At 38.3% G+C, this 24,734-nt stretch overlaps 1 protein-coding gene across 2 annotated transcripts in view; it reads left to right on the plus strand.

The window, feature by feature from the left end:
• The window catches only part of LOC118280249 (scavenger receptor class B member 1), a 271,827-nt gene that overhangs the window by 64,417 nt on the left and 182,676 nt on the right, over positions 1–24,734 (plus strand). For both annotated transcript variants that reach the window (XR_007706557.1, XM_035600180.2), the window contains exon 2: positions 4,371–4,532. Coding sequence is in view for 1 of the 2 variants with exons in the window: in XM_035600180.2 (XP_035456073.1) it covers positions 4,415–4,532 (118 nt within the window). In the remaining variant the exon portion in view is untranslated. The remainder of the gene's footprint in view (positions 1–4,370; positions 4,533–24,734) is intronic.

The raw sequence follows: 24,734 nt of genomic DNA on the forward strand, positions 1-24,734 counted from the left end.
GTGAAAAGTGCGTGTAAGTACATTGTATAGCGGCATTACGTGCTGTAATGAGCAGTTGCATCTCTGCCCGTTTTTTTTTTTTGAAGAGGGACAATCATCCAATAGCTTCTCCCACCTTGGGCAAGACTAGAGCGAGTGTCAGACTCTTACTGACTAAAAACCACCCCGTTCCTACTCCTGCTTTTCGAGCCGGAGCCCCGTAAACCCGCTAGGTAGTCCGCAGCTCCGGATCAGCTCTGCCTACCATACGGGGATAAAAGGATTTAGTTTCACAGCCTATTCAATTCTTTCTTTTTCTTCTCCTCTAATAATATCTTCTGATTTATTTCGTTGCGGGATCCAAGACAGTCATTCATGTCCCTGGGACGTTGGACTTCAGTGTTCCGGTGTTTGCATGGTTGTATCTACTGTAGATCCTGGTGTACAGGAGTTGCAGCGGTATGGGAGGTTGTGGCGAGCTTGTCTCAATTGAAAAAAGCCTATTCAGTGCAATTTTTTTTTTTTTTTTAAAAACGTTGCCCCACATTAGGATTTTCTCCTGTGTCGTGGGTGCGTTTACAAACATACAAGTTCACATACACATGACACCCAGACCCGAAACAACAATTTGTGGGTCACACAAAGAGTTGCTCCGTGCGGGAATCGAACCCGCTACCCGTTGCGCGGCAGCCAGTTGCCCAGCCACCGCACCAACCGTGCAGTCAAAATAAACAAACAAACAGATAATCAAATCTTTCCGCTTTATAATATGTTGGTATTGATATTTTATTTTTTAATTTATAAAAAGTAGTTTCTGTGACGCGTGTAATCTGTTATCTACCAAGGATATCGCTGACGGACAACGAAAAAAAAAAAAATTAGAAAACATAAAATATTAAAAAGGTGACGGTGATAATTAACAAACAAATGCGTTTGTTCTTTTTCTTAAATTGTAGATGATAAATTATTGTCTTTGACTGTTTCTGTTGTAAAAAAATGGTACCGTATACCTATTTTATGACTAGCTTTAGTGTTTATTATTACATTAAGATTTTGAATTAAGTGTGAGAGAGCCATGCTTCGGTACGAATGGGCCGGCTCGATCGGAGTAATACCACGGCCTCACAGAAAACCGACGTGAAACAACGCGTGTGTTGTGTGAATGAGGTTACCGGAGGCCCAATTATCCCCCTTCCCAATCTTCCTAATCCCCAATCTTCCCAATCCCCGATTCCCCAACAACCCTTAAATTCATTACTCGCAAAAGGCCGGCAACGCACTTGTAACGCCTCTGGTGTTTCAAGTGTCCATGGGCGGCGGCGATTGCTAACCATCAGGTGATCCGTCTGCTCGTTTACCAACTTTTTTTTTACTGTATCTGTTTCAAAAATAGGTATCTTATTTATGACTACTTCTAGTAATTATTGTGACATTAAGATTTTGAACATTTTAGTTTTTTTTTTTTGAGATTTTTGAAAAACTAGTAGCGCGAGGCGGGTTTCAGTTTTTTCTAAACACAATTCAAATATTAATTAGGTAATTTAAGATACTGTTGGTTTTTTTTAATTATTTGCATAGATGTTCCAGTAGATTCCGATTAATTTTGGATAAAAATAAAAACTGCGCATGAATAATAACATATTAATGAGCTATTAATCAGTTAAGTCTATTTTTGAAAATGATAATTATATGACATTTTGAAAAAACTGGTAATGATAAATCTATTACATAATAAAAATAAGTCTAGTTTTCCTTCCTGACGCTTCTCGGAACTCTAGAACGCACGAACCGATTTCCACGGTTTTGCATTCGTTGGAAAGGTCTCGGGCTCCGTGAGGTTTATAGCAAAGAAAATTCAGGAAAAAATCAAGAGAAAAGCAAGAAAACAGGGAAAATAATTGGTGGCGAAACGGAGTTCGTCTGGTTTGCTAGTCTAATACATAAATGGAGTGGAGTTTCTTGCTCGTTCTTCTCCATAGGAATCTACACTTTGGAACGAGCAAATAGCTTCACTAGAGGACTGACCGACAGACAGACGTTATTAATATTATTATATTTGCTTTGACGTTCAAAAGTGCCTTCCTGGTCTATTTGAAATAAATAATTTTGACTTTTTTGACTTTTTAAAATTTCCATGTCACAATGTTAGTTACCGTACTCCTCCGAAACGGCTTTACCGATTTTCACCGAATTTTATTTGCGTATTCAGTAGGTCTGAGAATCGGCTACTATCTATTTTCCATACCCCTAAGTGATAAGCAGTGGTAGGTATAGTGATAGGAATAGCATAGGAGTAGTGCTTATTAGCCTAAACTTTGAAGAACAGAAAATAGAAACGGAGACTTCCTTAGTTCTATATTTTTCCTGTTGTTTACACTTAATTTTTGTTTTACATTTTTTAACGAAATTTTTGTGTGACTATTATAATGTGGCATTAAAAAATACATTTATAAGGCGACTAGAAACAATTTATATTGCGTTTTCCGCGTCTGCTAGTAGTAGACAAGAAAATATACCACATATCAACAGCCTATAAGTGGCCACTGCTGACCAAAGGCCTCTTCGCACACGGAGAAGGTTTGAGCATTAATCACCACGCTTGCTCAATGCCGGTTGGCGATTTCAAACTTATAATTAGAAATTATAAGTCCAGGTTTCCTCACGATGTTTCTGGTGATCTACCTGACTGGTGTTTCAAGTATTCACGGGCGGCGGCGATTTTTTTACCATCAGGTGATCCGTATGCACATATACCGGATTATACCATAAAAAAAATTTAAATCGACAAACGCAACCAAAGTCACGGGCAATTTCATAATATTTAATTCTATTAAAATAGGCATAAATTCGACAGGTTATTTTATAATATCGTCACAAACGAGACCTACTTACTGTTAATTTTCAGTCATAAAACTGTCTACTGACGATTACCTGAGGTTTTTCGAACAAATAGGCTTACGATCCCCGATTCCACAACAACCCTTAAATTCTTAATCCCAAAAGATCGACAACACACTTATGTTGATGCCCTTTGTGTTGCAAGTGTCCATATGCGGCGGCCATTGCTTGCCATCAGGTGATCCGTCTGCTCATATACCGGATTATACCATAAAAAAAATTTAAATCGACAAACGCAACCAAAGTCACGGGCAATTATGTAGTTTAATTCTATATGTAGGCATAATTCGACAGGTCAGTTTGTGCGTCACAAACAAGAACTATTACTGTTAATTATTAGTCATAAAACTTCTACTGACGATTGCTGAGTATTTTCGAACAAATAGGCTTACGATTTCCCAAACCATTAATAGTTTTTTTTTAAGATGTAGTTTTTTGCGAAATTATGTTATTAAAACCGATATTTTTTTTTGGATAAACGACACGTGTCAATCTGTTAATATGAGGTTTGTTTTCATATCCATATAATATGATGTTAATTTCAATGAAAAAATAATAATCAATTGGGTATTAAATTTTTTTTTTATATAAAACTGTTTATGTATTTATTTATTACCTCTAAATATAATTATGAGACTTGTTTATACTTATATACTTGTATATATAAATATCATGATACATACAATTTACTAAGAATTAATAATATACGGTACGGTAGTCATATAGTTTTGAAAAAAATATGTAAATAAATCGATAGATTATATATAATTGGACCCAATAACATGTTGGTCGAATTGAGTCATAATAATACAAAATGCGTAGTTTCTAAATTTGTTTTTAGTCGTCGTTTTCTTCTTCTCTAATAATAATATCATCTGATGGACCCAGTAGGGCTGATGCCTAATCCCGAGCTGCGGACTACCTAGCGGGTTTACCGTGGCTCCGGCTCGAAAAGTAGGAACGGGGTAGGAACGGGATTGAGTGATTTTAGTCAGTAAGAGTCTGACACTCGCTCTCACCTCGCCCAAGACGAGAAAATAAATGAATGATTATCCCACTTAAAAAATTTATATAATAACGCAAGAATTGTTTCACGTCGGTTTTCTGTAAGGCCGTGGTATTACTCCGGTCAAGCCGGCCCTGCAGTGCTGAAAAATGGCGAGCCCACACTTTATTATTACGTTTATTACTATGAGTCGGCGAATAAACAAACTTAAAACTAATCCCTCCTATTTTACGAATATTCAGTGCCGATTGATTTTACACTAAACAGGCTAGATCTCTGTATCATTTGATTATTTCATATTTAAGGTTAAGGGCAAGCTAAACCTGTAAACAGTTTAGCTACTTTATTTTTGTGTACATATACGATATATATTTTGTATTATGTAATGGGGGCTTCTATGTTTCTATTAGGAAAACAGCCTTAATAAAAAATTAAGATTGCTTAAAAAAAAATACATAATACTAATCTTCTTTCTCCTTCTTTCCAGATCCACCACACATGTAGCGGAGACCAGGTCACAATACCAGCAAGATGACGCGATTGACAGTCACCCAGACAGCCCGGAACCATTTGTTCGGGCTGGCACCGAACCAGGACCGTCGCGTACCGCTCAGTATGCTTATATCGCAGCAGAAGAAGTTAGGATTCGGTATGTACTATTTTTTTTATATTTTGATAGGTTAAAATTGTTTTTATGAGTGTGGGAATTTTCGTATAAAAATTTACGGTTTTCGGAAAATTCGGAAATGTTATAATAATCGGATTAGGAAAAAATCTCTCCTAAATTATCTATGCATTGACATCATTTTTTTCAATTTTATTTGTTGTGTATGTAATTTTTTTTATTGTTTCTTAATGTTTGATATGTCACAATGTTTAATGAGTATAAGAATTTTCGCCTAAAAAATACAGTTTTCAGAAAATTCTACGTGTTTTCGGAAAATTCGGTATGTCATAAAAATCGGTTTCGAAAAAATCGGTCTCGACTCGATTATTTTTAGTTTTTTAACTGACATGGTCACTAACTCTATCATTAGAACTTAAGACGGGATATTTACTCCAGTTCATCCGTGATCATGGCGCTTGCAACAGTTGCCGAAATATCGGAAACTCATAGAACATAAACAAACATGGCAAATATTCCCGTCTTAAGTTCTAATGTTATCTTTTGAATTATGTACATTGCATTCGATATTGTCGATTTTATTTTCATTATTTGTTTTGAAAAGTATTTGTAAGTGTATGTTTTTAATATGAATTAATGCGTATTAAAGGACAGCTCTACTTACCCAGAAACTAAAAATAAGCATGATTATATATTATGTCATATATCTAGGTAATTCATCGATCGTGACATAAATATTAATTTTGAACTGTAACGGAAATTTTTACCCACGTCATATTTATGCATGACTAATCCCAAGTTAAGCAACGTGAGCTGCGGTTAAAAATAAGATGGGCGGCCTTGCAATATTTCCGAAAACTACCTTCGAGGTTATTATATTTAAATTACACTCGCAAAGTTATCTGGGAAAGTTGTTAAGCGTCGGCTACCGAGGTTAGGAATCCGATGGGTGACCGTTTTTGCATGATAATTTGATGCTATTAATATCTCGTTGTTCAACTGTTATGATTCTTTCCTCTAAAGACCACTACAGAATCAACTTGCACGGTTCTCTCACATTATATTTTACTAGCTACTTCCGCGCGGTTTCACCCACTCTGCTCGGCTCTTATTGGTCATAGCGTGATGTTTTATAGCCTATAGCCTTCCTCGATAAATGCATTATCCAATACAAAAAGAATTATTCAATTCGGACCAGTAGTTTCAAAGATTAGCGCGTTCAAACAAACAAACAAACTCTTCAGCTTTATAATATTAGTATAGATTTCATTGTCTGGACTTTAAAAGAGACTATGACCTCCGAGTTTGTTTCTCATAGTTAATCTGTGAAACTATGTGACCGTTTCCACCAATACTAAGCTATGTAGCTTTGCGAGCAAGATGTTCAGCTCGAGTATGCGATGTATCGGTAGTAAATAAGCCAACCGTAGTACGCATCTTTCCATACAAAAACATAAACTTAGCTGTTTCTACTAGTGCTAAGCTATGTGTACCAATGAATTATCAGAGAGTAACGTACTTTAGCTTGAGATTGGCAATTCATTCTGTTTTTCTTAATTTTTTGCTGAGATTATTTTTCTTTTTTTTTTTAATTCGCACTTTATTTTGATTATTTAGTTTTTTTTTATATATTATTGTGAACTTAAAATCATAATATGCATGCTGTGGTTACCCATAATTGTAAATACAGATAAGCCTAAGGTAGTTTGTATGTAACTGTTATTTTTATTGTGCAATATTGCTGTATTTATGTTGGTGACACTTAATAAATAAATAAATATGATTGGTGGAAACCAAATGCATTCACAGCGACGTACCACAGCAAATCTCTGGTGAAAACAGAACCGTAAAAAGTCTTTCTGCCCACCCTTTTTTCACACGCACATAAAATAAAACCGCTCCAAAACACCAATGAAACGAAATTTTAGCATCGTACGATACGATTTGTGTAATTTTTACTTGCAACACTCTGCCATCCGATTTTCGTAACATAACTGGTCGCTGTACAAGTTATAAGCAATCGTACACTCGAGTATTAATGTTTAATATTCATATTTTTATTATTTTTGAATTTACTTACGTTAGAAACATTCAATATGCATACTACTGCATAATATTTACAACTTAACTAGAAAACTGAAAAACTAAAATTATTAAACTGTTTTTATGAGATGAGCTGGTAAACACACTGACGTATCACCTATGGTGGTAAGGAATCACCGCCGCCTATGGACACCCGAAACACCAGAGGCGTTACAAGTGCGTTGCCGGTGTTTTGGAGTTCTTCTCCCGCCTTGAGTGAGGCAAGAGGGGTGTCAGACTCTTACTGACTAAAAACCACCTTGTTCCTACTCCTGCTTTTCAAGCCGGTGCCCCGGTAACCCGCCAAGTAGTCCGCAGCTCCAGATTAGAAATCAGCCATATTGAGCCCCATTTGTGGTGCTCTGATGGCTCATTTAGACCGTTCGCACGCACGGATTCTGGTTCTGGGCAGACGAGCTCAAAGTCAAATCATTTGCTCGCAGTCCACAGACCCGCACTTATGATGGCCGGAGATCGTCCCGCGATCCCCGAAGCTAGTTTATATTATAGCTAGTGTTTCTCGCGACGGCTGGGGCTTCAGAAGAGGAGTATCTAGTTTTCAAACTTAGAAAAAGGTTTTAGGGATATTACCAGACTTAAAAATAAAGGCGATAAAGAAAATTTAAAGCGGTTACCTTTTTCATAAGTCTTCGTAACTTAAGTTAGTAGCTAATCGCTTTGGGGGGGGATCATCCAATGACTTCTCCGTGTCAGACTCTTACTGACTAAAACCACCCGTTCTTAATCCTACTTGTCAAGCCGGAGCCCCGGTAAACCCGCTAGGTAGTCCGCAGCTCCTGATAGAAGCTAATCGCTTAACACTTGAATCACATACAAATTGTAATGCACGCCACTTAAAGTCAGTTTCGCCGTAATGACCAGTTGAATTAGTATTCATTTACTTGCCGCGGTTTTAAAGCGTTAAATACTATAATAATAATCGGGCACGAGGCCTTAGGTTCGATTCTTGGGTCGTACATGTGTTATTGAGGGATTTTCCGTTTAGGAATTGTTTTAGGCATTCTTTTATAAATTTTCCTGATGAATTTTCCTTTTTTTATGAAACATACCGCCGGTAATCGAGCAGACGTATTACCTGATGGTAAGCAATCGCCGCCGCCCATGGACACTTGAAACACCAGAGGCTTTACAAGTGCGTTACCGGCTTTTTGGGAGTTAGGAATTTAAGGGTTGTTGTTCGGGAATGGGGATGGGAAGGTTGGGAAGGGGGAATTGGGCCTCCGGTAACCTCACTCACATAACGAAACACAACGCAAGCGTTGTTTCACGTCGGTTTTCTGCGAGGCCGTGGTATCAGCCCAGTCAAGCAGGCCCATTCGTGCCGAAGCATGGCTCTCCCATACTTAAAAGGTTCTGTTTAATGTTCAATTGGGTAGGTACATAGACATAACGGCACCGCTTCTTATTTCCTAACCACTAAACTACCTCGTTGGTCTAGTGGTTGCAAGTGCGACTGCTGGGTCATGGGTCTCGGGTTCCGGGTCGGGCAAATAAATCCTGGGCTTTTTCGGTTTCCCGAAAAATTCGCAATGATAGCGCTGAGTCTGGAATTGTGCCCAGTATATGGCAATAGGCTCACCTCCTATTACATGGCTTTAATAACATAAATGTTGAAAATTGGGTTAGGTGTACATTGTATCTACTACTCTGCCTACCCCTTTGGTGATAAAAGCCGTGACGTTGCATATATTACCTAAGTAAATTGACAATGACAATAAAAGATTATTAGTTAATTTTACTTGTATTATAGCTACACCTCTGCTTACCCGATTTAAGAGAGTGTAAAGATTAGCACGTAAGATAGATTATAATGTTAACATCACGACGCTTCTAATTACAGTATAAGCTGGGAAAGTGGGATTATTATTATTAGATTGACGACAGCACGGTTAGCGCAGTGGCTGAGAAATTGGACTGCTGTGCTGCGTGTCGCGGGTTCGATTCCCGCAGAGAACAAATATTTGTAAGACCTACAAATATTTATTTTGGTTGGGTGTTTTTCTATCTATAATATGTATGTATTTACAAAAAAAAATGTATATAAGTAGTTTATCAGCCATCTCGTCACCATAACACAAGCATTAGGTTGCTTATTGTTGTGTTTAATATCTTAGGATATTATTAAATTGTCTCGTTGGTCGAGTGACCACTAGTGGGCTTGCCGAGTAAAAGGATTGCGGTTTGATTGTGGTATGCGGTTAGGGTGAAAATCTTAGCTAATGGTTAGATATTTCTTTTTTTATGTTATAAGCCGGTAAACGAGCAGATGGATCACTTGATGGTAAGCAATCGCCGCCGCCCATGGATGCGTTGCCGGCCTTTTAGTGAAAAATTTAAGAATTGAGAAGAGGGGTAGTTGGGCCTCCTGTAACCTCACTCACATAACGAAACATAACTATTGAGTAGTAAGTGCATGGCAATAGACTCGCCCCCTATTACATGGCACATTTATAACTGGTGTTATCACACTAATCTTATAAATGTGAAAGTTTGTTTATCTGGATGCTTGTCCGGGTAAAATCCGAGTCAAAATCGGATTTTCTTCCTTGTGCGAACTGCTAGGGAGTGGAACTCCTTGCTGGAGTCTGTGTTTCCTGATGGGTATAACCTGGGTGTCTTCAAACCCCGAGTGAATAGGTTGCTTATGGGCAGACGTGCTCCATCGTAGGCCGCATCATCACTTACCATCAGGCGAGATAGCGGACAAACGTCGGCCCATTTAACATAAAAAAAGATTTTGATGAAATTGGGACTGACTTAGGTGATATGATACTTTTTATCTCACAGAAACGTAGGTAAAGTCGCTAGCAAAACCTAATATTGCATATGACCTCTGCCTAACCCTTCGGGGAAATAAAAATCATGACGTTATGTTATGTAGAAAAGTTATCTAAGTATTTTTTGCAAATGTCAAAGTCAGACAGCACTCATATAATAAGTAATTAATTATATCTAAATCTTTATATATATAATTTTTCTGTGAGTGTGTATGTCACTGAACTTCTCTTAAACGACTGGACCGATTTTCATGAAAATTTTTGTGTTTTTTTAATTTATTAGTAGTTGTTGATTTTGGAATGTTTTACATTGGATCCGACAAATTTTCAAATTAAAGACGTGTAGACAGGACCACGTCTGTCGGGTCCGCTAGTATATACATATAACTCGACTGACTGACTGACATATTGATCTATCAACGCACAACCCAAACCACTGGACGGATCAGGCTGAAATTTGGCTTGCAGGTAGATGTTATGACGTAGGCATCCGCTAAGAAAGGATTTTGACCAAGGGGATAAAATAGCGGATGAAAGTTTGAATGAAACTTTGTCAATTTTAAACCGATCGGGCTGAGATTTTGCATGCATAAAGCTACTATAACGTAACCATTGTGTAGACTGCACGGTTGGTGCGGTGGCTGGGCAACTAGCTGCCGTGCAATGTGTAGCGGGTTCGATTCCCACACGGAGCAACTCTTTGTGTGATCCACAAATTGTTGTTTCGGGTCTGGGTGTCATGTGCACGTGAAATTGTATGTTTGTAAACGCACCCACGACACAGGAGAAAATCCTAATATGGGGCAACGTTTAAAAAAAACATTCCTTAACAAATATTTTGATGAATTCCATTAATAATAATTCTTCTTAACGCGAACGAAGCCGCGGGCTAAAATTAGTCGTGACATATAATTTAATTGCTTATTATATCATATCACATAACTACTAATTCATATATAAAGGTTAATTATTTATAATAACCTTAGGTATATAAGTTCAAAGTTAAATTGTTTAGTTTATAAGGACACTTAGTTAAACTAGACTGCCTCGGTTTAGTTAACTGACTACACTATCTTAACTAATATTGTAAATGCGAAAGTTTATGTGTATGTTTGTTACTCAATAACGTCGAAACCGCTAAAGGGATTGGGATGAAATTTGGAACAGGGGTAGATTATGCTTTTTTTATGAGGGGGGAAAATCATCTAATGACTTCTTTCGCATTGGGCGAGGCGAGAGGGAGTGTCAGACTATTACTGACTAAAAACCACCCCGTTCCTACTCCTGCTTTTGGAGCCGGAGCCCTGGTGGGTCTTTGAAGCGTTTGATAAATGACTACACGGTTGTCGCGGTGGCTGGGCAACTGGCTGCTGTGCAACGTGTAGCGGGTTCGATTCCCGCACGGAGTAACTCTTTGTGTGATCCACAAATTGTTATTTCGGGTTTAGGTGTCATGTGTATGTGAACTTGTATGTTTGTAAACGAATTCTCGACACAGAACAAAAACCTAGTTTGGAGCAACGAAACTAAACCTTATTTGTATGTATAAGTAATACATACGTCTATCATAAATTATATAGAAAAACTAATAACCGTACGAAGCCGGGGCGTGTCGCTAGTATTAACTGTTTAAGATCAAGTTTTTAATCAGTCAAGTGTTTGAAAACGTGATTCATGACGTCTACGTAAAAGGTATATAACCCAGACCTTACTTTTATGACCAGCTGATGGCGCTAATGTAGATTGTGGTCCTTTTTTTAAGGAGGAATGTCATCCAATGACTTCTCCCGCCTTGGGCGAGGCGAGAGGGAGTGACAGACTCTTACTGACTAAAAACCACCCCGTTCCTATTCCTATTTTCCGAATCAAAGTCCCGGTAAACCCGCTATGTAGTCCGTAGCTCCGAGGTGGTCTGATGGCTTGCGTGAGGTCCTATTTTGTGTAAACCGAGACACCCGAAACACTAGAGACGTTACAAGTGCGTTGTTGTTGGCTTTTTGGGGTTAGGAATTCATAGGTTGTTGGGGAATCGGGGATTGTGAAGGGGGGTAATTGAGCCATATACTGGGCACAATTCCAGACTCCGTACTACTACTCAAAAATAATAAAACGTGGGTGTACGTTGTAGTAGCATTAAGTGCCGTAATCTACAGCTCCCTCTGCCTACCGCTTCGCAGATAAAAAGGCGTGAAAGAACCAATGATTTATCTTAAGAGAAAATATTCAATTTCTATGATAGACTGGCTACCGACGGCTCAATATAAACTATATCCAAGCCACAAGCCAATTTCTTGCTTAAGCACAAACCACATTGAAATAAGGTCAGTCATCAACACTGCTACATCCGTTTCTACCAGTAGCTGTATAGAATTGAAGGTAAAATATTATAAAACTAGCTTTTACAAGCGGTTTTACTTGCGTTCTCGGGATAAAAAATATATATTAGATAATTAGTAGTAAGCCTGATATTTGCAGACTGTGTAGAATTACACATTGCGGCACGATATGCCACTGTACAATGTACAAACATACAGTCAAACTCACAATCTTTCGCATTTATAATATTTGTTTCGCATCTATAATACTTATTTCTAATATTTCTCAGTAGTAGAATTGTGCCCAGTATATGGCAATAGACACACCCCTATTACATGGGACTTATAACACAAATGGTGAAAAGTGTATGTACATTGTATAGTGGCATTACGAGCCGTAATGTGCACCTCTGCCTACTCCTTCGGGGATAAAAGGCGAGACGTTGCATATATATATAAATTTCTGCTGTTAGACAGTTATTGACCGAGCTACCACTCGGTTTTTCCAAAATGTTGTATTTTTTTTCACTGCACAAACTTTTTCAGAAACAAAACAAAGCGAGATTTTTTGTTTAAGATTACATTTAAAATGAACGAAGAATGATCTTTGACCCCTATTACTAAAAATGCATTTGATAAAAAACATGGATTATGAAAATTAATGGAGATTCATATTTTTATTACAAAATTATTATTTAACTTTAATTAAAAACATTAGTCAAAGTCAAAGCATTTTATTTCAATTAATCCTTAATTAGGCACTTTGAAATATTTTTGAAATTAAAAAAATATCATTAAACAAAATCCTTTTTGAATTAAATTGTCTGTTTAAGGATTTAAAGATTAATAGAAGGCATTGGCATTATGTGCCATAATGTGCACCTCTGCCTACCCCTTCGGGGATTAAAAAGCGTGACGTTATAAAAAAAATGTTATATTTGCTTTGACATTCAAAAGTGTCTTCCTAGTCTATTTGAAATAAATCATTGTGACATTTTGACTTATGTTTTAAACTTAACTACGTATCTAGATTAAAAATAATAAGCTAGTAATTATATATTCCACTGGTTATTTTGACACTATAAATTATAATATGTTATTTTTGGTTGTTTATATACATTAACCTTTACTACCGTGAACTTGAAAAATTATAATCTGACACGACAGTCTGAAAAGGAAGGTCGTTCATCAAATGTAATAATTAGTTAATTTAGCTCATGAGGTTGTCGACATGTGGGATGTAGATTCAGCAATCATTGTGTCGATAGTCGTATCTGCCAATGGTCTCATAGCCAAAAGCCTCGACCAACACCTGAGTAGGCTAACGTTAGACGGTTGGATCAAGAGCCTGATGCAGAAGGCAGTACTTCTGGACACGGCGCGTATTGTCCGGAAATTCCTCTCTCTTGAGCCCTGACTTCCGGTAGCTTGGATTTATCCCGTTACTGGTGGGCTACTACTTTTTATATTTTTAAATGTTTTAGATTTTTTTCTAAGGTGAATAAATAAATGGACTATAGTTAAATAACTATCGTGGACATAATAAATTAACTAAAACTCACGGTGAACTTGAAAAATTATAATTCCGAAATTAATGGAGAAAGGACTGAGTAGTTTATCAAATGTAATAGTATCTTGCATTTAGCTGCCCATGGACACATGTCGACGCCTAAAGGCTATACGTTAGATGGTTGGATCGGCCTTTTGGGGGCTAGTAATGTCTAAGGATTCCGGAGCATTCAGGAACTACCTAGCGGGTTAACCGGGGCTCCGGCTCGAATATAGCAGGAGTACACAACGTAGGTGGTTTTTAGTCAGTAAGAGTCTGACACTCCCTCTCGCCTCGCCCAAGACGAGAAAAGTCATTGGATGATTTTCCCCCTTAAAAAAAGGGGTTGTTGAGCATTGGGGGATATTGGAGATTGGGAAGGCGGGTAATTTATCGTTGCCCCACATTAGGATTTTCTCCTGTGTCGTGGGTACGTTTACAACCATACAAGTTCACATACACATGACACTCAGACCCGAAACGACCAGTTGTGGATCACACAAAAAGTTCGAACTCGCTACACGTTGCGCGGTAGCCGATAGCCTCCGCACCAACCGTGCAGTCAATTGGGTTTGCAGCCAATCATCATCATTAGTCCCTGAGACGCGCCGGACTTCAGTGTTCCGGTGTTTTCATGGTTGTATCTACTGTAGATCCTGGTGCACAGGAGTTGCAGCGGTATGGGAGGTTGTGGCGGGCTTGTCCCATAAAAAACAATTCTTCTGAACACCAAACTAAAATAACATTACTCATGTCATTAAAAATGTAAGAAAAAGAGCTTAAAAATGTTGCTGCACAAAAAAGTAACTTATTACGTATACATATAGAATATAATTTGTATGTTAGGTAGTACGTGAACTCAGTGCTGCAGTTTTTATTCCAAAAAATAAATCCGTATTCGTAATTAGTTTGAACTTGAAGATAAGTTACTTTAGTTACTTTTTTACACATACATTAAGTGTGGGAGAGCCATGCTTCGGCACGAATGGGCCGATGTAAAACAACGCTTGCGTTGTGTGAGTGAGGTTACCGGAGGCCCAATTACCCTGTCGCAATCGTCACCGGCGCCCGTGTACACCCGGAACACCACAGGCGTTACAAGTGCGTCGCCAGCCTTTTGGGGGTAGGAATTTAAGGGTTTTTGGGGAATCTGAGGATTGGGAACATTAAAAAAAAGAAGAAGAAAAAAATAATATAAAACAAATTTCTTTCAGCTCAGAAAAACAGCTTTATCTATCCCTATGTCCCTTTGTATGCTTAAATTTTTAAAACTACGCAACGGATTTTGATGCGGTTTTTTAATAGATAGAGTGATTCAAGAGGAAGGTTTATATGTATAATACATGCATAATATATCACCATTGCACCCATGCGAAGCTGGGGCAGGTCGCTAGTGTAATTAATATCTTGATTTAATAACTTACAAAAATGTCCTTTCCAAATAAAAATAAACAAGTTGTATTATTACGTGGAATTTTTCATACTAAAAATAAAAATCTGTGATCCTTGACGTCATAAGCATAACTTGTCGTTTCCAAACTTGTAGTGAACGGGAGTCGAATCTTGAACCTATAATAAATCAAGGTGAAAGATTACCTGTAATAAATATCTTTTTTTTTTAATTATAATGTTAACACGTCATTAAAAACATATAGTTTTTGGGTGGTTATACAGTTTGTTTTTATATTGGAGGCAAACGCCCATGGACACTTGAAACCCCAGAGGCGTTACAAGTGCGTTACTGGCCTATAGGGGGTTAGGAATTTAAGGGTTGTGTTAATCGGGGATTGGGAAGATTGGGGACCTCCCGTAATGCCGAAACCCAGCAGTGCCGAAGCATGGCTCTCCCACACTTAATGTATGTGTAAAAAAGTAACTAAAGTAACTTATCTTCAAGTTCAAACTAATTACGAATACGGATTTATTTTTTGGAATAAAAACTGTAGCGTTGTGTTCACGTAGTAACAGTTAGTAGTAACAGTTTTTGCGAAGCAAAAATTTTTGGTGGTATCACTCCGGTCGAGGCTGCCCATTCATGCCGAAGCATGCTTCTCCCACACTCATGCATGTACCTATTCTAGTTTTTTATCACTATAATATGATAATTATATAATAATATATAGTCTTCTATTACATAGGACTCATAATATAACTGGTGAAAAGTTTAACATAACATAACCTTCAACAAAAAGCATACTTCTTTTTAAAAGGCCGGCAATGCACCTGTGACTCCTCTGGTGTTGCGGGTGTCAATGGGCGGCGCTGATCGCTTACCATCAGGTGACTCGTCTGCTCGTTAAAAAAGTTAATAAACATATTTAACACAGTTCTACCTACCCCCTGCAAGTAAATAAGTCGTGATTATACATGTAATCTACCTGTCAAGGTAAGGTTCAATCTAACAAGTTGATCACACGCTTATATACTTTACATAATAATATAACCTTTTAGGCCAACGCATTACGCCTTGAGACCTACCGACTAAACTGAATTTGTTTATGTAAATATTTATTATATAATATTAGATATAAATACTGGCAGAAGTAAATAAAGTGACCACTGCTAATCTTCACGTGGGTGTCGTGCACCCAATCTCTGAATTCCATAGAGATCGATTTGAAGTGTGGGAGAGCAATGCTTCGGCACGAATGGGCCTACTCGATAGGCGTGATGCCACGGCCTCACAGGAAACCGACGTGAAAAAACGCTTGCGTGGTGTTTCGTTGTGTGAGTGAGATTACCGGAGGCCCCATTACCCCCTTCCTAATCCCAGCCCGGTTACCTCTTACCCCCTTCCCAATATTCCCAATTCCCGATTTTCCACAACCCTTAAATTCCTAACCCCTAAAGGCCGGCAACGCACTTGTAACGCCTTTGGTGTTTCGGGTGTCCATGCGCGGCGGCGATTGCTTACCATCAGATGATACGTCTGCTCGTTTACCGGCTTATAGCATAAAAAAGTTATCACCCATCAAAAAATAAACCTTAACAAGAGTAGCTTAACCTCGATCGACACGATTTTCATATTAATCGTGATTTAGGTATTCAATCAAATTAATTATGTATGAAATATAAAACTTAGGCATAATTTGACAAAATGCATAATTATATTATATAATATGATTATTTCCTATCAAATATCGGAAGTTTATTTAAAAAAAATATGAATAAATCTTACTAATATTATAAAATGCGAATGTTTGTGAGTTTATGTGTATATTTGTTATTCAATCACGTCAAAACTGCTGAAGGGATCGGGATGAAATTTGGAACAGAGATAGATTATGGCCTGGAATAACACATAGGCTACATTCTATCCCACGGCACCGTGAGTGAAGCCACTGGCAGAAGCTATTTTGCCAGCAGCTTCGTCAAAATATGTAATATCCGTCAAAATACGGCAAAATACACATCACATACTCGAGCTGGGCGTCTTCCTCACACAGCTACTTTGCGGCGGCACATCTTCATAGCACATCTTACTCGCACAGCTACATAGCTTAGTATCAGTGGAAATGATCACATAGTTTCACAGCTTTACATTTTAGTAGCAAAGCTACATGACACATCTCTGGTAGAAAAGCATCCTTAAGATTTTTAGCCATCAGACCACCACAGATGGGGCTCAGTAGGGCTGATGCCTAATCCGGAGCTGCGAACTACCTAGCGGGTTTACCGGGGCTCCGGCTCTAAAAGCAGTAGTAGGAACGAGGTGGTTTTTTGTCCTCGAATCACCCTGGCGGGAGAAGAAAAGAATTTTCCCCCTCAAAAAAATAACTTATTAATTTAAACAGCTACCCACTCATATTAAAAAAAAATCTTAACAATTTCTCTTTAAAAAACATAACATCGGGGCATCGCCACCGCCCTATCTATACACCCACACGCAACTCCGAAATCAATACAATTTCAATATGAATATCGCACGGGATACGACGAAGCGATTAGAAAAACTATAAAATAAAATGTGACAGACAAACAGACAAACGTCCTTTCTCGATAATGTTGTCATTGAACTTGCTGTGTTTTATCTTAAAAATGTACAATTTGCCTTTATCTAGCCAGTAGGCGGCTATTGTATGTTACAGACCAAGTTATAAAGCGCCAGTTTACATTGATCGTTGAATGTGTGGAAAGATCGTATAGAGAGAGGTCAAGATATATTGGATGTTTCAACAAAAGCTATTAAAAATAGTAGATAAATAATAACTAGTTATTTCGGATATTTTATTCACACGGTTTCGCTCGCTGCTCGGCTCCTATTAGTCGTAGCCTGACATTTTACGGATCATAGCCTTTTTCAATAAATCGACTATCCAACACAAAATGAATTATCTAATTCGAACCAGTAGTTCTAGAGATTAGCGCATTCAAACAACCTATTGAGCTTTAATATTAGTATAGACTGACTATGAATATTTGGTCAATATTCAAATCTGGCCATAACCCACATAGAAAGGTAACAATTTTTATATAATACTTTGTAAATATTTACCTAATCTTTATATACACAATGTGTTACTTACTTATGTACTTATTTGTGTATATATATTATGTATATGTATGTATTACTATGTTGACGTGATGTCTGTATGTTAGCGGAGAATTTTACATAATATAATATAAACATCATAATAAATATTATATCACGTCTTTTAACTCTCGATAAGGTAGATCTCTGCCTACCCCTTTTTATTGTAGAAGCTGGTAAACGAGCAGACGGATCACCTGATGGTAAGTAATCGCCGCCGCCCATGGACACCCGAGACACCAGAGGCGTTATAAGTGCGTTGCCGGTCTTTTGGGGGTTAGGAATTTAAAGGTTGTTGGGAAATCAGGGATTGGGAAGATTGGGAAGGGGGGTAATTGGGCCTCCAGTAAACTCACTCACACAACATAACGCAAGCGTTGTTTCACGTCGGTTTTCTGTGAAGCCGTCGTATCACTCCAGTCGAGTCGGCACAGCAGTGAGGTTACCGGAGGCCCAATTACTCCCTTTCCAATCTTTCCAATCCCCAATTCTCCAACAACCCTTAAATTCCTAACCCTTAAATTCCTAACCCCAAAAAGGCCGGCAACGCACTTGTAACGCCTCTGGTGTTTCAAGTGTCCATGGGCGGCGGCGATTGCTTACCATCAGGTGATCCGTCAGTTCGTTTACCGGCTTATTCCATATAGTAAGGCATTTGGTGTTTCAAGTGTCAGAGCGGCAGCGATTGTTTACCATCAGGTGATCCGTCTGCTCGTTTACCGGCTTATACCATAAAAAAATATAACAATTCTCGCTAAGTCTATGAAATCGCTAACAATATAAACGTAGTACAGTTGTTCTCCTTGAAATGGTAATTCCAAGTAAATATATTTATTTTCTATACTTTGACATATTGTGTTTATATAGCTAAACATATTTGTTTAATGTCTTCTTGGTCCAGTGGTTGTTAGTGGTACTGCTGAGCTAGAGGTGGGAGGTTTGATGTCAAATCTTATTTTGGTAGACTCAAAAAGACATAGATGTTCATGAGCGGCGCTGATCACTTACCATCAGGTGATCTGTCTGCTCGTTTGCCCCCTATTCCATAAAAAAGATACGAGAGATAGTAGATTGTACATTGACAAGGCTTTCCCAGAAGGCTTATTATTTAACTAGCTTTTGTCCGCGACTACGACTACGAACCGCGTGGAATAATTACTTCTAGCAGCATTTGAGTCCCCTTTTCCATAAAAAATATTGACTATCCAACACAAAAAGAATTATCCAATTCGAACCAGTTGTTCTGAAGATTAACGCGTTCAAACAACCTAGATTTAGATTCCAGCCATGATCGTCCCACTGCAGGGCAAAGGCCTCCCTACCCTCCTTCCACTCCTCTCTGTTTAAAGCTGTTTTGCGGCCAATCCTTGTCAGCCAAACTGGGTATTTTTGGAAACAACTTAACATTATTCTAACGTGACCAATTTGTAATAAAATCTATTTTAAAATTTGAAAACCGGTACAAATAACATTACTAATTTTGAAGGTGATGAAATGTAATGAATGCACCGTATATTATAATCAATATCTATTCAAGTCTTTCGATACTGATGACTGAATGACTGATACGCTAGAAGAGTAGGGAGGGGATATTTTACCTCCGGTAACTTCATTCACGCGTCAGAGTGGGGGCACGCAAACTGTGGGAGAGCCCAGAGATGCTTCGGTACGAATGGGTCGGCTCGACCGGAGTGATACCACGGCCGAGCAGAAAACCGACGTGAAACAACGCTTGTGTTGTGTTTCGTTGTGTGAGTGAGGTTACCGGAGGCCCAATTCCCTCCTTCCCAATTTCCAATATCCGATTTCCGAACAACAACCCTTAAATTCCTAACTCCCAAAAAGCCGGCAACGCACTTGTAACGCCTCTGGTCTGTCAAGTGTCCATGGGCGACGGCGATTGGTTACCATCAGGAGATACGTCTACTCGTCTACTCTTGCTATATGGTTGGCGTGTTTCGCGGCGCCGGAGCGGTATCTCTGCGTCGTGTTACATAGAAATATTTTTGGCATGGCACACGATGCACCGGACTTGCAACCACCAAGACGAGGCGAGGAGGGTGCATGCGTTGCGACGTCGGAGCGGCATCGCTAAGCAGGTGATCCGTTCGCATGTTAGTCGTCTAATTCCGTAAAAACTATAGGCTAGGCAGATGATGAAACAAAGTCACGATAAATACCTAGTATCATAATAATAACATTCTAACAAGAAGTATATTAATTATAAATTCATAGGAAAACCACAAAATTATAATTTCTTATTAATTCACGCCATTTACCTATTATAAATGCTTCAATCCGTATTTTTCCAATGTTTGTGTCTGTCTCAGATCATATTATGTTGCGCAGATACTCATATTGTATTAAAATAACTATTTTTATATTTAAAAAGTAATGATGACATCATCAACAGAGCGTGATGGTACACTGCTGAACTATGATCCTCCTTTACATAAGATAATTGAGTTAAGGACCTATGTCCCCTAGATAGGGCAGAGGGCGTCCACAGATCTCATCCATTTCGATCGGTCTTGAGCTACTTCTTTTTTTTTGTTTTTTTAATGATATAGGGAAACCTTTAATAGTCACCTAGCTTTTTGGCGAGAAAGACTAGGAAGTGTGGGATTTTTACCTCACTAAAACCACCCCGGTGGCCACCCTCAGCACCTATAAGGGGCACCGAATCCTCTACAGTACGTCGCCAGATTTGCCGAGGATAGCAAGGCTTCCTTATCCCTTTTTTTTTGAGGGGGAAAATCATCCAATGACTTCTCCCGCCTTGGGCGAAACGAGAGGGAGTGTCAGACTCTTACTGACTAAAAACCACCCCGTTCCTACTCCTGCTTTTCGAGCCGGAGCCCCGGTAAACCCGCTAGGTAGTCCGCAGCTCCGGATCAGGCATCGTTCCTTATCCCTTGGGGATTCCACTCTAAGGCTAAACTTACATAAGAGGGTTTGCCATAATCTCTGCGATAGATTTGTGTGGAAGTGTGGGGGAGCCATGCTTCGGCACGAACGGGCCGAATCGTGTGAATGTTACCGGAGGCCCAATTACCCCCGTTCCTAATCTTCCCAATCCCCGATTCCACAACAACCCTTTAATTCCTAATCCCCAAAAGGCCGGTAACGCACTTGTCTTGCATTGTAAGAGCTGACTAAGAGACTACGCATTTGACAAAGACCGGGCAGCAGCGCTCTCTGATAAACCTGAACCTTTTATACTGCTATATTTTTTATTTATGTTATAAGCCGGTAAACGGAGTACCTGATGGCAAGCAAACGGCGCTGCCAATAGACATCCGGAACACCGGAGGCGTTACAAGTGCGTTGCGCCGGTCCTTTAGAGGTTAGGAATTTGAGGTTTGTTGGGGATGAGGGGTCTGGGAAAGTTATTTGGCCTCCCGTAACTTCACTTACACAACGAATTTCAACGCGAGCGTTGTTTCACGTCGGTTTTCTGTGAAGTAAAGCTCCGGTCGAGTTGGCCCATTCGTGCCGAAGCATGGCTCTCCCACACTTGTCTTGTTTGTGCAAATGAGTGCATTAATGCAAGTATTTCCGAACCGATACGACCTTCATACTTAGAAGAAAAGAGTGTACTCCTTTTTAAAAGTCCGGCAACACACAATTCAATAAAAATGCATACGAAGCGACAGCAACAGTCACATTTTAGCTCACGTGTGTAATATTATAATAAAACAACAAAATAAAATAAAACCTTATTGGTCACGTGTTTATTCCCAAAAAATATCTAGTTTCAAAAAGTATTTGACTAGATTAAAACTAATTGTATGTTTTAATACAGGGTGTCCCTGAAGTCGACGTCCAACAGGCACCAGATGATCGGCAAGGTACCAAACGTTATCAGAAAAATATAAAAAAAATTCTAAGTCCTACAGTTTTTAAATTACAGTGACTTACGTGTTATCCAAAAAAAGTACACCCAGTGGTTTTGACTCTCGTTACTACAAATCTCTATTTTTTCGTCTGCAGTCTTCCTTACATTATCCTGAATAGTGCTCCAGTAATACGGAATCATAAATTTTTAGCCAACTGCTTTAGATTGGAAAACATTGTTAGTTTTAGAGGAACCAAATACTCTGAATAAAATTTTCACCTTACTTTAAGTGACTGTACTGAATAAATAATGTATTGCGCTAGTAGTGGCAAATTTCACCAAAGTTGGCGCATTTAATAAGGATTCTAAAATGGTATAGCACTTTGCACATTATTTCTTAAATTCGACACAAAAAAAGATTTTTCAACGAAACTCGGTTTCGATGAATTTATTTGAACTTACTAAAAATTCTTCTAGTGTACTCAAATCATACGTTATAACCTCGTATGCACTAGACAGTACTTTGCACGCTATTTGTTATCATCATGTGGAAAATCAGCGAGGATCTCTTGTCAAACAACATTGTCTGTTTACCCGTGATTTCGCTTGCAGCATTCGTCTGCAATATTATCGCTAGAAGAACTGGCGTTGTGCATCTCGAGCCATCGTACCCGGGTTTCGGCATTTTAGTTGAGCACTGGCTTTTTTGCGCCGTGTTGATTATTTCTTTTTTAAATATTTTTTTGCTTTACCTGCAATTCCTTGCAACGGTGCAAATAAGTCTTTCTCGACAAACTAAATAATATTTGATGCTTCATCCCGCATTTGATCATAAGACACGAACACGTAACTTAATCGGAGGATTCACCCATTTCTTTTTTTTTTTTTTTGATGGGGATATGACGAGTAATTGTGCCTAAGGGCTCATGTACACCATACCACTACCGCGTCGATATGCTGTGTACATGAATCTGCCGCGTCCGTTCCTTTTGATTTTACTACACATTTGATAATGTGTTTGATACACTATGAACATCATATTGCAATAATTCAATATTATTTAGTGAAACATGATACACAACATCAGTTCCTTTAGTAAGTCTATTAATATTGCCAACGAAAGCTGCAAGCATGAGTAGACAGACAATATTATTTGACAAGAGATCCTCGCTGATTATCAACATGATGATAACAAATCGCGTGCAAAGTGTTGTCTAGTGCATACGAGGTTATAACGTATGATTTGAGTACACTAGAAGAAATATTAGTAAGTTCAAATAAATTCATCGAAACCGAGTTTCGTTGAAAAATCTTTTTTTGTGTCGAATTTAAAAAATAATGTGCAAAGTGCTATACCATTTTAGAATCCTTATTAAATGCGCCAACTTTGGTGAAATTTGCCACTACTAGCGCAATACATTATTTATTCAGTACAGTCACTTAAAGTAAGGTGAAAAATTTATTCAGAGTATTTGGTTCCTCTAAAACTAACAATGTTTTCCAATCTAAAGCAGTTGGCTAAGAATTTATGATTCCATATTACTGGAGCACTATTCAGGATAATGTAAGGAAGACTGCAGACGAAAAAATAAAGATTTGTAGCAACAAGAGTCAAAAGACTGGCACAGGGTGTACTTTTTCGTGGATAACACATAAGTCACTGTAATTTAAAAACTGTAGGACTTAGATTTTTTTTTATATTTTTCTGATAACAGTTGGAACCTTGCTGATCATCTAGTGCCCGTTGGACGTCGATTTCAGGGACACCCTGTATAATAATTATGTTAATTTTAATGCATTCGTCGTATGCGCAGGTACAATCGCCAAGTAAGTGGTTTGGTAATGATATATTATTCTTTTGGGATTTTCGGGTTTTCCACAAATTGAAATAAATGGAGGTTTCCTTATAAATTAAAAATGTTTTTTTTTTTTGTAGAATATCAGGTTTTTATCAGCATTTTTTAATCGAATTGGTTGCCAAACGATATCATCTGTACCCTTAGTATAGGTTTGCTTTACGTTTAAAGTAATCGAAACGAAGAGCGCGTTCGACGCTCTGTTTGGTAGATTTATTCGAACCAGCGAGATTGGTAGATTTATTAGAGAAGGAACGGGGTATTTTTTAGTAAAGTAAGTAAGAGTCTGACACTCCCTCTCGCCTTGCCCAGGGCGGGAGAAGGCATTGGATGATTATCCACCCTCAAAAAAAAAAAAAAAAGGCTTAAGTCATTCTGTCTCCTGCATTAAATTCACCGAGGGAAGTGGAAACTATCGTTTTCTTTTTCTTCTCCTCTAATAATATCTTCTGATTTATTTCGTTGCGGGATCCAAGACAGTCATTCATGTCCCTGAGACGTTCCATCGGTTTTCTGTGAGGCCGTGGTATCACTCCGGTCGAGCCGGCCCATTCGTGCCGAAGCATGACACTCCCAAACACTGATCTACTCGAAAGATGACATCTAAATTGCATATTAGCGAAGCTGGATATATGTAGCTAGTATTTATAAACATAAATATAATTGTTCCGTTCATTTGTCTAAATGTCATTGAACTCTAAAACAGCTAGACTACTTTTAGTTCAGGTTTTTACGTATTGGGAGTGATTTGTTTACAAATCAACCCGATAGATGGTGTTATAATTAAGTTCTGCAATTAATTATTATTGTGTTATCGGCTTACACACGTAACTGTTTGACGAGGATCTCGACTGGTTTCAAGCCATGCTAGAATTACAATTATGAAACATCAAATAAAAACTTTTCTTATTCTGAAAAATGATACAATGTTTGCAATAGCAAAAAACTAAGATACAAGACACAAAACGTATACCACGCCATCTACATAACGCAAAAAATGACACTATAAACAAACATAGATGCTCAAACCTTCTCCATTTGAGAAGAGAGGCCTTTGGTGAACTCTTTGTGTGATCCACAAATTGTTGTTTCGGGTCTGGGTGTGATGAGCATGTGAACTTGTATGTTTGTAAACGCACCCACGACACAGGAGGAAATCCTAATGTGGGGTAACGTTTTTTTTTAAAGTTATGACAAATACTAAATGTATTCAGTCAAAAATGGCAGATATAGGAAGTAGTAGAACAAAAGGTGTTG

Source organism: Spodoptera frugiperda, chromosome 21 (genome assembly GCF_023101765.2).
Source record: "Spodoptera frugiperda isolate SF20-4 chromosome 21, AGI-APGP_CSIRO_Sfru_2.0, whole genome shotgun sequence".
NCBI classification, from domain to species: Eukaryota; Metazoa; Arthropoda; class Insecta; order Lepidoptera; family Noctuidae; genus Spodoptera; species Spodoptera frugiperda.